Raw genomic sequence first — 16,317 nt, 5'->3', positions numbered from 1 at the left:
GGCAATCTGTGAAGGGCAAGTGGTCACCCCCCGAAGAAATGGGGGGAACCTGGGAAAACACCCACAGGTGTCAAACAGCCACAAGCTTCCCAGGTGAGGTGGGACCCTGGCAGCCCCCAGAGCGATGCCATCTCCTCTGGCCTGAGGACAAACCCCGGCATGGGGTGACCGGAGACCGCCAGCTCTCAATGGCTCTGGGCCTGGGCAGAGCAGGGTAGGGCTGTGGAGGACATGGGGGCCTCTTGCTCCTGGAGGAAATGTGCCATGGTTCTTGGAGAACTGGAAGTCATCACTCACAGGTCAACAGAAAAGGGATAATTATCACCCCCAGCTCAGCCTCCAGACCAGGGCTGACACACAGGACTCTCGCCATCCCCTCACGGTGGGGTCCTGGCTGGAAGGATCATGGCTCAGGTCAGGCCTTCAGGTAGAGGCCTGGAGAACCATTCAAGGCACAAGAGGGGCAGCAGCCCAAATAAAAGGGAAGAAAATTGAAAGAGCAGGCACATTTATGAATCGTACCGAAATCGGGCCAGGAGACACTTCAGAGACAGAGTCAGAGAAGTGGGTATTTGCTTTATTCGGCGCGCCGGCTGTGTGGGGATCGCTCCTCCAAACACACACACCTGGTGCTCCCTACAACACAGTATTATGGGTTAAATTATGAATATTCATCACATTCCTTGGGACAGGCATGGTTATACAAATTATTTCTCGGAAGTAATTAATATCATTAGCATATGGGTCACGCATGCGCTGTGTGTCCTGGTGGTCGCACTGGAGGAAGGCCTCTCCTCTTCCTCGGGGGTCTTTCTGATGAAGACCAGTAGTCTTCCTCACAGTGCACTTTTCACCTTTCTCCCTGGGCATGCGTAGTCCTTTGAGGAATGATTCAGTGGTCTCTGAGATGATCCTTGTGCCCTCTATCTTGACAAGATTAGGGTGAATTTGGCTTCTTAGGCTTTGTAATTAACATCTGCTGTCTGAACTAACATTTGCTGTCTCTCAATAGTTAACCTGTGCTTACATGAGTTAGCTATTGACTGCCCCTTCCTCATTTATGAAAAAGTATGTTTTTTTCCCAAAGCCTGTATTAGTAGGTCAGGGCAGTAGACAGAAGGTGGCACAGGTTTGCAGCTGGCACCTGCCCACAGGGCCAGCGAAGGCACCTGGGTGCTTTCCTGTGGCTAAACTGGTTACTGCACTTTCCATTTCCATCAGTTGTTTTGAGGGTAGAGAAAGATATTTTGGGGGCTACAATGAGCCCAGCACCATGGGAGCAACTCCAGCATCTCAACATTTCCCGTGGGCTCCATGCCCATGGCTTATGAAGCTGCAGACCCAGCCCTGCCTCCCATTTCAGGGGAAGGAAGAGGAAGAGTTTTGTCAGGGCTCAACCTGAAATGATGTTTTGCCATTTCTGATTCTTCTCCCAGCATTGGAGAGGAGCAACATCTCTGTCCCTGCCACCTGCTGGCCCTTGGAATGCACACATGAGCCCACATAACACTTCAGGTGAACTCAAGTGGCCGTGTCAGTTTGAAAGGGCGGCTGCTGTTTCACTGTTGCATTTCTTGGCTTGTTACAGCCCCTCCTGCCTGTACTACAGCCTGTGCTTGAAGACACAAAACTGCCATGATGCCTGGAGAAAAGGCATCAAAAGCTTGACAAAGGCTGAAGGGAACACTCTGATTACCCTTTTTCCCAAGAGATTTCTTTAGCTGAAGTTGCTAACCAGGACCAGACTTGACACCGCGGCATGGGTTTGTGGTTGTTTTATTTCTCGGGTCCTCAGTCCTGCGTGGGACTCGGTAACCGGGTGCTGCAGAGGCTCCGGCAAGGCATCAAAGACGCCTGCCCCGCACCCAAGGGTGGCGCAAGATCTCCTCCAGCGCTGGCCTGTCCGCGGGGTGCTTGGACAAACACCAGCGGATCAGATGTTGGCACTCTGGGGAGAGAAGCCAGAAAGCGCCGGTCACTTGCAGAAGGCTCCTGCCCAGCTGCTCCCGGCACCCGCAGGGCCCGGGCCGTGCTGCGTGTGCTCAGAGCTGTGCCGGCCTCCCGGCTGACTCTGCCCTTTGCGGGACAGTGGCACGGCAGGACACGCGCCACCTCCTTCAGCCAAGCGGGCCACACCGACCACGTCGTCACGGGCTGCCTCCTGCGGCCAGCCCTTGAGGGCAGATGGGCCTCCCGCGCAGCTGCGTGAGGGCCACGCTGGGCTGCGCGGTGCCATCTGCCAAAGCCTGCCTTCTTGAGGCCGGACACCAACCTGGAGAGACCTGCTGCCAGAAGAAGAGCTGCCCCGACACGATGTCACGGTCCTCCTGGAAGGGCATGTTCCCACAGACCATGACGTACAGCAGCACGCCCAGGGACCAGATGGTTGCCGAATGGCCGTGGTAGCAGCCAAGGCAGATCCACTCGGGTGGGCTGTACATGTGTGTTCCTAGGGGACACAGGCGGCGCTGTCCAGGCGCAGGCTGCTGGCTTCCAGAGCCTGGTGCCAGCCTCCTGGCGGAAGCAGGGGCTGCACCGGTGGCCACAACTTCCCCCCGGGGCCACCCGGCGTCCCCCAGCCAATTGGCCAAAGCCAGGAAACCATTCTGCAAGGCAAACAAGGCCAGCGGAGCAGCCCAAGCCCTTGCGGGCCTGCCAAGCCGAGCGGCCGGGGCCTGGCTTTGGCAGCCCCCCTCTGTGGGCAGGGCCGGCAGCCGGCTCCTGGGGCACAGCATCTGCCCCATGCCAAAGGGCAGCCGGCAGCCGGCTGAATGCCGCACCCCGCAGCCCAGGAGGGAATGGGGCCGTGCAGTGCCTGGCACTGGGAGCAGGGCCCGGCCTGTGGGCTCACCGGCAAATCGCGTGAAAGGCCTGCTCCTGGAGGAAGGTGCCGCAACCGAAGTCGATGAGCTTCAGGTCGCCGCTCTCCGGGTCCACGAGGAGGTTCTCCGGCTTGATGTCCCGGTGCAGGACGCCGCAGGCGGTGCAGTGCCGCACGGCCTCCAGCACCTGGCAGAAAAGCCAGCGCGCCATCTCCTCGCACAGGAACCCCTGCTCCAGCAGGAAGGCCAGGAGATCCTGCGATGACTCCGGACGCTCCATCACCAGCAGGAAGCTGTCAGGCAGCTCAAACCAGTCGAGGAGCTGGATGATGTTGTGGCAGCCAGAGCCCACCTTCTCCATGAGCACGATCTCCATGGGAACACGGGTGCCGTCGGGCTGTGAGGAGGAGACAGTGCCTCCAGCAGGCCTGATGCTGCCCTGTGGCTCCGCTGCCCCGTGCCTGGGATGCCCCAGTGCCCCCTTGGGCAGCCTCCCTGGTGCTTGGGCTTCCTCCCGCCCAGGGGATGCTTGGGGGGTGCCCCCCTGCCCGGCCCCACCACCGGTGTTCGGCATCCCCGGGCCCGCCATGCTCCGGCTCGCACGCTGAGCCCACGCCCGCTCCCCCCGCCCTGCGCCGCCTCCCGCCCTCGGGGCCCGGCCTTATCCCTGCCCGCCGCGCCCCGCTCTGTCGCGGTGGCCCCGCTCACTCACCAGCTCGTACCACTGCAGGACGCTCTCCCGGGCCACGCGTTTGATGGCCACCTGCAAGGCCACGAGAGACGGGGCTGAGCTCAAGCCCTGCCCCGCCCCGCCCCTGGCCCTCCTCCCGCGCCCCGCCGTCCCGGCCACTTACCGGGCTCCCGTCCGAGAGGCGGATGCCCGAGAAAACGGTGCCGAAGCCACCGCTGCCCAGCTGCGGGCCCAGCTGGTACAGCTCCTGCAGCTTCTTCTTTTGCCCTGCGACCGAGACCGAGCCATCAGCCTTGCGCCCAGGGCCCCCCCGGCCAAGTGCCCGCGAGTGAAGCGGGCCGAGCCACCGCGGGCCACGTTGCTCTGACCTGCTTCCTGCTGCGCGCCGGGCAGCGGCCACCGCCTTGCAGCCGTCGGGCTGGCGAGCGGCAGAGCTGGGGCAGGGGAGCGCGCAGAGGCGGCTGCAGGAGCCGGAGGGCAGCGGGGCAGGGCGGCACCGTCGCTGTCCCCGGCGTCGTGGGCTGGACTCTGCTGTTGAGGACGGCCGGGGCTACAGCCCGAGGACTCGCACAGGGGGGTGTCAGGAGCAGCTGCAAACCAGGGAGGGGTTTTTTGAAGCCGTGGCCTCAGAAGCACTGGAAACAGCCAGAGACTCTGCTGCTCTCAAGGGCCCTGGCCTGGCCTGGGGATGCCCCTCAAGAGCCCCGAGGGAGCCTCAGACAGCTCCTCAGAAGATCTCACCTGCTACCAGAAAGGCCTTCCTGGTAGTCGGTGGCCGTCTCGGAGCAGCTTCCTGGAGATGGAGGAACCTCCTGGGTCTCTTGAGGGTCGTCTCCGCCACCAGGCACGGGCTGTTGCCAGCTGGCACAGCCGGCACAGCGTCCTGGGAGCTGTGGGCCGGCAACTGCTGGCTCCAGCTCACTTGCTGCTCCGCCACCTGCTCCTGAGAAGGCTCCCCTGGATCGGGCTGGGCTCCCACTTGGACTTCTGGGCTTTCCCTGGCCACATCAGTTGTCAGGGTTGCGCCCGTATTGTTGAAGTCCCTGAGTCCAAGGGAGCTGGGAGACCTGTCCACAGGCTCTGCACCTTCTGCAGGCTGACAGGTCTCACTGAGCGTCTGCGGGGGATGGAGGCTGTCAGAGATAGCCGAGGCTCGTGGCAGGATGGAGGATCTCTGACAGCCTGAGCTTCTTGCCTGGATGGCGGGTCCCTCATGGTGTGCCATCCTTGCAAGGGTTGAGGCTCTCCCAGGGATGGAGAATCTTGCTGGGAGCAGCCTCTTGAAGGGATGGAGGCTCCTGGAGGAGCTGGATGAGCCACAGCAGGGCAGGTGGCCTCGCTTCAGCAGCTCCTCCAGTTCTTTCCACAACGCCTGCCACATCCCAGAGTAGAGCGGCACCCATGTCCCATTGCGAGCCCAGAGCAGCAGCATCAGTTCCTGCAGCTCCTGGGCCACTGCCACGCAGGGGCCGCAGCTGCAGGGGCTGTGCAGGGGGCTCGCGGGAGCACGTGGCCGCTTGCGAGGGGTCGCCCGAGGCCTGGAGGACCTGGGAGCCACAGGGGCTCCTCGCTTCCTCCGTGAGCCTCTGGGCTGCACCCCGGGGCGCTTGCGCCTCTTCGATGTCCGTGCCTGCCGCCTCCGTGGTTGCCAGTGGCCAACGGCCCACCAGACAGCCACAGTGGCCAGCAGCAGGACAAGCACAATCACCAGGACGCCACCGTCACACATGGCTCCGGCACGTCCCATCGCGACTGCACTGGCAGCTGCAGGTGCTGGCCTGTGTTACGTAGCGACTGCGCGGTGATGTCACAGTGCTGTGGGCCAGGACAGCCGTGTGACATCCCAGCCCTGCCTCTCGCCAGCGCTCAGCCCCTTTGTGCCGTCACAGCCCTGTGCCCACCTCAGGGATCAGCAGAACCAGCTCATCTCTGAAGATGCACATGGCCAGAAAAAGCCTGGCAGTAAGACCAGGAGCTCAGCCTGCTGCAGTGAATCATTCCCTGCAGCAAGTGGCACATCAGGAAGAGTGCTGCTGCCACCAGTGTCAAGCCCATGGCTCCCAGGACACTGCAGCGGTACCAACTGGAAACACCCACTACTCTGTGCCTGAGAAGATCTTCCAGAGACAAAGGGAGTTGAAGTTCCTGTGTCTCTGGGGAGCTCTCCTGAACTGGCTGTCGAGGGCAGGAAGAGTTTTCTGTAACAGCTCACCGACTTCTGCCTTGCCTCTGTTCTAAATAAGTCAGGATTTCCCAAGGAGCGCTCATGGTGCTCCCACTGCTCTGGTTTTGACGGGCATAGGGTTCCTTTTTTCCCAATTGCTGGCACACGCTGGGTTCAGATTCACGATGGGAATGCTGTGGATCAAACAGGGGTGGTTTGGTTTCTGCTGAGCAGGGCTTGCCCTCTTCAAGGACTTTGCAGTGTCCCTTGGTACAGTGCATGTTTTCCACTGGGAAGGGAGGGAGGAATGTTGAAGACAGAGGCAAAGAATGCATTAAACACCTGTGCTGTGTCCCTGTCCCTGTTTGTGAGGTGACCATCCACATCCTGGCAGGGGACAATATTATTTCTACAATGTTTCTTTCCATGAATATATTTAAAAACACTCTCTTTATTGTGCCCCACATTTCTGGCCACCTTCCTCTCCAGCTGAGCTTTCACCGCACCAAAGTTCTGCCTACAGTGGCAAGAAACATCTCTGTGGAAGGAATGAGAAGGAGGTGTCTTTACAAACTATCTGTGGGCCTGATGGTAGATAAAGCCAGATACTGATAGGTGAAAGAAGCAAAGGGAGGAACCATCAACTCCATAGGAATTCCACTAATTGACACGGACTGTTACTCACTCAAGACTCTGCTAATCCCTGGATTTAGAGAAAAAGAACAGAGACACAAGGAAAAGAATGAGGGTGGGGGGTACACATTAGAAAGGGGGTTTGTATTAAGCCATTCGGGAAGTCTGTACCTCTCAAGTACCTCAGCCAGTGGGGAAGGAGAGAGGGAAATGCAGCTGGGAAATTAGGAGAAAAAGGAAGCTGCGTCCTCTAACAATTTGAGAGATCCCATGGGAAATGCCCATGACCTCTCCCTTTATTCAAATAAAGTAACAGGACTGCTCTGTCTCTTGTTTGGACATAAACCTGTGGTGTTTGTGGATTAATTTTCCTGACATCTGTATTCTTCTGCTGACCTTGCTTCCACTGGGCACACAGCTTTCTTTTCCATCCTCTTTCCCAGAGAAGATGCCTTCTGCCTCGTCTGCTTGGCTTCCGACATTTGGGAATCGCCTGCTCCTGTGCCCTTAGGAGGTGATGTTTCAAAATTGACCAGCACTGATGGACCCCAGCACCTGCAAAAACATTGTCCCTGGAGACCCTGCTTACCAGTTCCCTGAGCAGTCTGAAGTCTGCTCTCCTCATGCCCCGAGCTGAGGTTTTGCTGGCCCTTTTCCTCTTGTCAGAGGTTGGAAACTCGATTTATCTGTGGTTGCTGTGGCCAAGACGGCCGCCAGTCCCCACTTGGCTCAGGGCATGTGGGACTCAGACGGCGGCCTGGCTCCAGGGGGGCTGAGCTGGAGAGTCCTGGGCTGTGGGGGGCTCCCCCCTTACCTGGGAGGAGGCTCCCTGGGGAGGAAGAAGGGTCTGGCATGAGCCACAAGGCCCCTGGCCAAGGGACGGTAGCGGGGGACATGTCCGTAGCGGATGCTGTCTAGGAGGAGCTGTGGCAAGGAGTGGGTGTGGGGCTGGGGGTGTCACAGAGCTCAGAGAGGGTGTTCCCCCAGCCCAGCAGGCAGAAAGCCCCTGGCTCACAGCAGGAGCCAAGTTCCAGGTCACCAGGAACAGCCCCCTCCCTCACCAGTGCTCCCAGCCTCCCACAAAGGTTGCTTATGCCCATGGGTGCTGCCAAGGTTCCCCATGGGAACAGGGCTGGACACCCTAAAAAGGGGGGTCAACACCCCAGGGGCAAAGCCAGCGCAGGGGGGAATGAGTGGGATGAGTGTGAGAGGACCACCTCTACCCCTCCCATCCCGCACCAGGGAGCAGGGACCTTCCTGGGACAGCTCCAGGAGGATATTCAGGACCATCCTTGCCTGGGACAGGGGTGCCAAGGAGATCCAGGAGGGATCAGTGTCCAGCTCTGTGTCCTGGGACACCCTGCGCCCTGTTCCCCACAGCCCTGATTTTCAGGAAGGAGCCACAGGAGCCTCCTGGCCATTGATGGATTTTTCTTTCAGGAATTCACTGTGGAGCTCGTTTCTCTTTTTTTTCCTCTTTCTGAGCTCCTATAAACACGGCATGGAGCTGGAAGGGGGCGGGGGCGGGGCGGAGAAGACCCAGCTGGGGAAGTCTTGAGGGGTTCTGTGTCTCTGGCACCCTGCTTTCCTCCTCTCCCTTTCGTGGAGGTGGGGGCTGGGAACGGAGCATCTTCCCCGGGTGGCCGCGGTGCCCCGGATCCCTGCCCTGAGTGGAGGGACAACACCGGGCGTCTCTGGCCTGCCCCACGCAGCCAGGGTGTCCCACAGAGCTCCTCCAAACCCCTGCTCTTGGCCGCCAGGGGCCTAATTAGTGAGGTATTAAGGAGGGAGGAACTAAGGGCGCTAATTAGGGAGGGGAGGGCGGGGAGGGGGCGTGGCCAGGGCCTCAGCGGCGCCGAGGGGGCGTGGTCAGAGCGGGGGCGGGGCCAGCGCTGAGGGGAAAAGGGCGGGAAAAGGCTCGGTGCTGCTGAGGGGAAGCGTCGGGAAGGAGGGGACGGAGGGATATTGCTGGGAAAAAGGGAGACACAAGAGCTCTTGGGGGCCTGAAACCACTAACAGTGGTGGAGGGGAGCCCAACACACTCCTCCTATGTATCCCTCTCCTTTACACAGGGGAAGCCGTGGCTAAAATCCAGGAAAAACAGTGCCGTGGATCCAAGGAATCAGAAGCAGGATCTGTGTGGAGGGTGTCCCTCACGGGAGGCACATGAATCGAACTGAGCGAGGCTGGGGCAGGAGGGTCACGCCGAGCAGAGAAGGGGGACCCTCTGTCCATGCCAAGGCCCAGGGCAGCCCTGTGCCGGGAAGCGCGCAGGGAGCGGATCCTTGAGCTGCTGCACGTTCGCGCTGCCCTCGCTCAGCCGGGAGCCCCCTCATTGCCCAGGGGGAGCTGGTGGCAGTGGGGAGTGGGAGAGGGAAAGATCTGTCCTACACCTCCATGGACTCCGATGCCGCGTTCATGGGCTGCGCCAAATGGCTGCCCTGTTGGGAACAGAACCAGAGACCTCCATCAACATCCTGATTTACTGCTCCAGAAAAAGAAAAATCCCAAACATTAATTCCAAGGGGGATAATTGAATATCTCCTCGGCATCTGGAGATCTATTACCTGAATCCAGTCATGAGTTTCCTTCAGGTCTCCTCCCTCGGGACCAGTTAAACAGGAGGTGGGGTTAAACTCTTCCCCCCTACTTAATTCTAAATCCTCCTGTTCCATGAGAGGCTCTTTTGGTCAACAAAGCCTTAACTTGATGTGAAGCTTAAGGGTTAGAGAGCCTCCTGCCGTCCTCAGTTACCATGAAAGCCGTGGCTGCACAATTTTGCAAACAATGGGGCCACCCCTCGCCGAGGGGTCTAACATTTCAGAAGAATGGGCCATCGGTCTTCAAGTACTGCCCCGTGGTGTTCTTGCACTAGAACTCCTCTGGCATGGTCCTGTTCAACATCCACATAAAATGCAAATACTTTTTCCCTGTCTGGAAGGGCTAGGGCAGGAGCCTCAGTTCATCTGCTTTTTAACACTTTAAAATTCTGCCAGGTTCTCACCTGGCAGGATAGCAGTGTTATAGGGAGACATCCGTGGCTCCAAAAGACCTGCCTTTAACAGGGACTCAGTAACAGGCTGTAACCCCTTCCTTCCCTCCTGAAAGAGGGTATTGCTTTTTAAACACCACTTGTCCTGGTGGCTTCAAAGTGATTTGGAGAGGTTCCATATCTAATTTTCCACATTTCCCTGGCACTACCCACACTTCTGGGTTTACTTCAGCATAGGCCTTCTCCGGCATTTGACAGACAGTTACAGCAGTGGTAGCTTCCTTATCACCTTTCACAATATTAATTTACATTCCCAGTTTAGCCATCAAATCCCTTCCCAGTAAATTACAATCACAATCAGGAACAAACAGAAATTCATGCATTTCAAACCTATCCCCCACATTTACCAATAGTGGTTGAATAAAATGCACCTGCTCCTCTATCCCAATTGGTCCCTGAATAATCAAAGAACTTCTTGACAGTTTCCCCCCTTAGGCCTAAAGTTGCGAGTGGATCGAGAGGTCCCGTGTGTCCCAGGGAACTGACTTGCTCTCTGTCCGCACCCAGCCCTGCCTGTTAGCAAGGGCCCCAGTGTGGTGAGTCCCTGGTACGATGGCAGCCCCTGACACCCCTAACAATCCATTTCCATCAAACGGTGGCTCTGCGGTCACTCCCGCATCCAGTGTCCTTCTGCCCTGCAGATGGCACTGATCCCTTCCCCATCGCGGTTTCGATCGGCTCTGCTCTGTGCTGCCCACCCCGTCCCCTGGATCCTGGGGGTCCCCTTGATCCCTGAGGTTTATAACCCAAATCCTCCACCCTGGCCCCACAAGCCAATCTGGTGCAGGGTCATCTGCTGGATCCCTGCCACCTGTGTCCTAGGGGCTCTTCGTGTCTTGTACTGGGTTCCCCTCCAGTTATGCCAGGGTGGGACTGTAGGAACAATACCTCCTTGTTTTCCCTGCCCTGGAAGCTGGGGATACAAGGGACCTCCTACTTTGTGGCACTGTCTGCCACTCCCAGGGCCACACAGAGATACCCAGGGACATGCTGGAATGACACTTCCTTGCTCCATGGCGGCTCCCAGTGTCTTTCAGTGGCATCAGTAGGAGCTGAAGATGGCCTGGATGCGCTCCCCAGCTGGTGGTCTGTAGGTGCTCCCCCACCCTGGGCCACCCATCTTCATTGAGGGTGTCCCCAGCACTGTGGCACTGCCAGTATGTCCTGTCATCCATGCTGGAAGCCAGCTCGTGGATGGAGACCACCATGGGGCCCCAGGATGTCCGGAAGTTGCCAGGAAGAGGGGGCTCCGGGCTGGGTGGTGGGATGCCCAACCCCACTGCCACAGCCCCTCTGGCTCTCACCTAAAGGTTTCAGAGTTCTCCTCTGCCACCACCTCCAGCACCCTGAGCAGCATGGAGCCACCTGGGACCCTTACTGAGGTGGAGTAGTGGAAGTATTTTCCCTGAACTGTGTTGGCAGAAGAGGAGGGCAAGGACGTGCAGAGCCATCTGTCCCAAGGTCATGGCTGTGGGGACAAGAGGACAGCCGGGGCACATGGTGGGATGGCACCTGGCACCACCTTGCCCATCCAGGGCACCCTGAGAGCCAGCAGTGCCGAGCCTGCAGTGCCTGGTCCTCTGAGACCAAGTGCGTGGTCCTCCCTTTCCCTTCCCAGCCCCTCATCTCCTCCCCTCCCTGCCTTGCTGGGCTCTCCTCACTGCCTCCTCTTTGACCTTCTGGAGCAGCCGCTTATGGATGGACTCTCGGTGGCTACTCCTGGACAGGTCCATGGCAGGACGCTGGGGTTTGGCACCTTGTTGGGATTGAGGGGTCCCTCCAGGCACTGAAGCAACTGGAAGACCAGTTGTTGCGGGGCCACTGGAAGGACAGGTGTGGCCACCACGTTTGCACTGGGGGCAGGAGGTCGCTGGGATCCCACGTCCTGTCCGCAGTCTTTCTCCCAGCTTTCTGTGGCTGACACTCAGCTCAGCCCTCCGTGGCTGTGCAGCCCACCAGGGCCAGCAGGACCGCGATGCCCAAAGCCATGGCAAGCATCCTCTCAGGACAGGCTGACCCACTCAGGATGGCAGAATCCTGTGGGAATTGGGCTCTCTGGGCATCCTCTCTGCTTTTAGCTGTTGCCAGTGTCCTTGTCCCACAGACCCTGGCTCTGCCAAGTACCACTGGCTTCTCTGGGTGCTGAAGGGTGTCCAACGGGGGAGGCAGAGTGGTGCGAGGGACAGTGATCTTCCATTTGGGATTGCTGGGGACAGCTTGGACCAGAACAATATCCATGAGGCTGTGGCATTGGATGGGATTCATCCCAGTATGTCCCAGCAGGAACCCCCTAAATCATCTACCCAAGCTCCTGAAAGCCCAAGGAGGTCCATGCTGGCTCAATGCTCTCCAGCTGTATGTGACTTGACAGCAAGGGCTTGGACTTTCCAGGAAACTCCAGCCCTCTTAATCTAATCTTGATAGCAGGAAAAATGGTGGAGAAGGTCATACTTGGCACTACTGGGAAGTGATGGAAGGACAATGCCAGCGTCAGCCGTGGGCAGCGTGAGATAACAGAGGGAAATTCCAGTCTAACTGATTGATTATCCTGCTGCCATAAGGTCACCTGTCTCATGGGTGATGGGAAGGCATTGCAGGTTGTATTTCAGGATTTTAAGAGGAGTTTTGATCCTGTCCCTCACAGAATCCTTCTGGAGCAGGTGTCCAGATGTGAGATGAGCAGGGACAGGGTGTGCTGGGTGAAGAACTGGCTGATGTACTGGTTTTCAATGGGATAGGATCCATTTTCTTCCCAGGAAGTGGGACAGAGTTGGATTTGGATTCAGGATGGGAATGAAGTGGATAGCACGTGGGTGGTTTGGATGTTGCTGAGCAGGGCTTGCCCTCCCCAAGGACTTTACAGTGTCCCATTGGACAATCCATGTCCCATGCTCTGCCAGCAAGGAGGTGACACCATCATCATTCCCCTCCTCATCCCTGTGTCCTACTTAGACAAGAATCTTCCACCCACTCTGCTCCAGAGGGCCCTCAAGTGCCCACAGGGAGCCCCTTTCTTCCTCCTGTGGCACTGGAGAGCGCTGGGGTGAGGCAGGGCTGTGACGGCACAAAGGGGCTGAGCGCTGGCGAGAGGCAGGGCTGGGATGTCACACGGCTGTCCTGGCCCACAGCACTGTGACATCACCGCGCAGTCACTACGTAACACAGGCCAGCACCTGCAGCTGCCAGTGCAGTCGCGATGGGACGTGCCAGAGTTAGCCCTGGGCTGGGAAACAAAAGACAAGAAGTATTTAAAAATCATCCCTTTCCTTGAGGGTGTCCAGGCCTGGGAGTAAGCCCTTCCCACCATCCTCTTGGCCTTTTCCCAATCTGAGTAACTCTGGAAATGTACATCCAAACCCATGTTAGACAGATTGGAGTGTGTTCTGCACACCAAACACCACAGCCCCAAGCATCCTGAGTCTGAAGATGCTCTGGATTGCAATTCACAACCTCAGTGTACTCTGCATGGTAAAGCCTCCTCTGAGAGAAGAAAACATATGACAGCAAGAGCTGTCCTAGCTGACCCAGCCCTTGTGGCAGCAGTGTCGCTGAACGGGGTCTCACTCTGCTATTGTAAGATACTACAAACCAAATAGTATTGGGCGAGCTCCAAATAAAGGGGTTTAAAAGTTACTTTTAAGTCAGCAAAAAGGTCTCTGCCTGGGACAATTCACTGAATTCACTGCTATATCCCAAAATCTGTTTCCAAGTGCATAAAAACCTACATGAAAAGAAAAACACAAAGCTTCCCACATGTATTTTATACTCCATATTGTATTTCCAGCACACATTTCAAGACAGTTCACATCAGAATGAGGTCACTCAGTGCCAGCACAGTGTTAGAACAAGCACATCAGGAGACTCACTTGACAATATTCACTACAGACTCCCCATTCCCATCCCTTCATCTGCAGCATCCTCATTTCTCACAGACACTCAATTGACTCCCATTAGGAAATGGATTGTTGTTCCCAGAAACAAATCTCCGGGTTGCTTTTTTACTCCCTGCAAACAGCAGGAATGATTGAGGACAGCTGCTGTCATAGGAAAAAAAAAGAAGATTGTGGTCAGACATCTTTAGCTGTGAGGGCTTTAGTTTCTACCTGCCATTCCTAAACAGCTCTGCCTTGGTACTGTCCATCTGCTTCGAAATGCCTCAAAGGTGTTCAACTCCATCTCTTTGGATCTGGCACCCCCCTGCTCTGACAGGAAGCATTGACACCACAGCAGATGAGCACCTGAACAGGTGCAGGCAGGAACACATGAAGGCCACCAGGGTTTGCAGCACAGCTTATTGTGATCCATGGCTTCAGGTTTTTGGTACAGATTCACTGCAATTTAACCTAATCAAAAACATCTGGCAAGACTAAATCATAACCCAGAGAATCCAGTGAATCACCTGTGTGTTTTCTCAGTCAGTTCAGTTGAGTTTTGTGGGAGAAAAACTGTATATTTGAACCCGTATACAACCCTGTTCCAGTGATTTTTGCTTTTGTTTTTGTCCGTGACAATGTGGGGGCTTTTGGTTTCTGGCTGCATAAATCCCAGGTGATATCTGAAAGAAACTTCACAGTTTGGGGCTTCTGGGAAAGACAAATCTGCCTGGATTTATGTAGCCAGAAACCAAAACCTTTCCCCAAAACACTTAAATATATTCACATAATTATTTTATATAAATATAAACATGTAAGTAAATGTAACATAAACAAGATATTAAAAATAAATTAAATAATATACTATATTAAAAATATACTATATACAAAATATAAAAATGCATATATAATTTATATATACTCATCTATTTAGACTATGTCTATGTGCACTTACTATATAGAATGCCTATTTATACTTAAGAGATCTATTGGCATGTATTTGTTTAACTTATATTAACACTCATACAAAACATGTATTTAGACTGTTTAGACCTGTGTATTTTGACACTTCAATATCAGACTTCTCTATTCTGACTTAGGTATCTACTTACATCGCCCTGCTGACACTGTGAAATGGATGACCTCCTCAAAGAACTACCACAGCAGCTGGGACCTGCACCTGGTGCTCCCAAGCTGCTGCTGGGCAGTGCACACGTGCCAGGGCCGTTGGGAGGCAGCAGCAGCCACGGATAGCGCCACTGCAGTGCTCTGCCTCTCAGTACCGGATGTTTCCTACCGGGTGGCAGCACGAAGTTTAAAAAGCCATGGCAAATGCGTAGCCACTGTCAAGTCACTGCGCATCCACACATTTCTTAGTTGCAGTACCGCTTTTAGTCTGCAGGTGACACTACTGAGTCATTAAAAATAGTGTACATGCATAATACCTCGTGCTTATCACCAGGTGGCAGCAGCGATTTAAGTCCCAGGCAAGATCTCAGACGGTGTTTCAGTGACACAAAAAGGCTTTGAATACTCAGAGCTATTTCTATTGCCTTCACAGAGATCATATTTTCTCCCATTTTCAAGCCCTTTATTATTTAATTTAGATATACAAAAGTTACATTTGCACTTTCAAACCCTATATATCTGTATTTAGAATTTCTTATTCTCTAACATCCTGCATATAAAGCAGTAGATACAGGGTTGTATTTGGAAATCAATTTTTATAAGTTTTTTTTCTCTATATAAAAATATAAGAAAAGTTACCATTTTAAACTGCCCTGACCACTACTGCTAATCATTACCCCTAACCACTGACCTAACCACTGACCTTAGAACTACCCTAACCACCACTCTTAACCACTGTGCTAACCACTACCCCTGACCACTACCCTAACCATTACTCCCTACAACTACAGCCAACCCAGCAACCCAGTGTCTTGTGGGCAGTTCAGGTAGCACCCAGGTGTCCGAGGTCAGCCAGAGCCATAGCTCCTGGCAGCTTTCATCTGGGAGAAATCCTCATTCTTTCACAGTTCTAGGAGGCAGAATCCCACTTCCAGCCACAGGCACCTGGCCATTCAGTGCAGCTCTTTTCCCCAGCAAGGAAAGCCCGATGCCCGAGTGTCTTCGGGGCAGCTGAGATACAGCCCCTTAGAGGCCAAGACCAGTGAGACCTGTCAGTCCTGTCAGCTTCCATGGCACCCATGACTGAAAGTGGGGTTCCATCTCCTAAAGCTGCAAATGTCTGAAGATTGCTTCCTGGAGGAAGCTCCACAACTGAAAAAGGACTCCTCGGTAAGATTGCAAAACACTATTCTTTAATTTTAATGCACAAATTCTGTTCTTTTGTTGTTACTTTCAAGTTTCCCTGACTCAAGGGAGTTCAAGTCACGGACAGGACTTCACTCTGCAAGCTAAACTAAGTAAGTTGTTAAAACTAGGCTTTTTAGCAAACTGCAAATAGGAATTGCCTTCTCCAGAGTATTTCCAATGTCTTGGCTTTTCTCTGAATGCCTGGTAGGAGTCTGAATCCCCACTTCTACACATTTCAGTTTTCTGGTACTGGCAGCCAAGTAATAAGGTTTGCATGTGAATCCCCTGCAGAGAGTTTGGTTTTGAAGCTTTGAATTTGAACTGATACCTGTATTCAAGTCTCATTTTGTAACTCACAGCATCCTTCTTACACATTCCACACAAGGAGAAGTTGCAAGGTTCCTTCCCTCCCCCACAACACTTTAAAAACAGGATGAATTCCAAGTGTGAATAATTGCTAGATTATTTAGAGTAATTAAGATTGTGTTTCTTTCTTGAGGTGTTTTATATCATATTATACTGCTGTAATTTTAGGGTATTATTTGTGATGTATTCCTAGTGATGCTAAAACATATGGTTAGGTGCCCTTTTCAGCATTTCTACTCATCTAAATAAATAATTCAAGGTGCCAGAGTCCTTCCTGTCAACTGGAGAAGATGCACAATCTGTCAGAAGTGGCTTTCTCAAATTATTTGCAGTAAACAGTGTATATTCTGTATCTGGATGCCTTCTAGCCTTACTTATAAAAGAAAATTATTTCCCAGAAT

General features: G+C 54.6%; 1 protein-coding gene across 1 annotated transcript; it reads right to left on the bottom strand.

Annotated features, from left to right (window-relative positions):
• Positions 1 to 1,760: 1,760 nt before the first annotated feature.
• On the bottom strand, positions 1,761 to 5,260 carry LOC104688193 (calcium/calmodulin-dependent serine/threonine-protein kinase 1-like). Its single transcript, XM_039565583.1, is given in 8 exon segments — positions 1,761 to 1,948; positions 2,273 to 2,449; positions 2,852 to 2,867; positions 2,869 to 3,219; positions 3,535 to 3,585; positions 3,677 to 3,780; positions 3,882 to 4,103; positions 4,255 to 5,260. Coding segments are annotated over 8 exon segments (2,031 nt in total). The 3' UTR covers positions 1,761 to 1,844.
• Positions 5,261 to 16,317: the final 11,057 nt, after the last annotated feature.

Source organism: Corvus cornix, chromosome 27 (genome assembly GCF_000738735.6).
Source record: "Corvus cornix cornix isolate S_Up_H32 chromosome 27, ASM73873v5, whole genome shotgun sequence".
Lineage (NCBI taxonomy): Eukaryota > Metazoa > Chordata > Aves > Passeriformes > Corvidae > Corvus > Corvus cornix.
The sequence above is the reverse complement of the archived record's forward strand: the minus strand, read 5'-3'. Positions and strand labels throughout refer to the sequence as shown.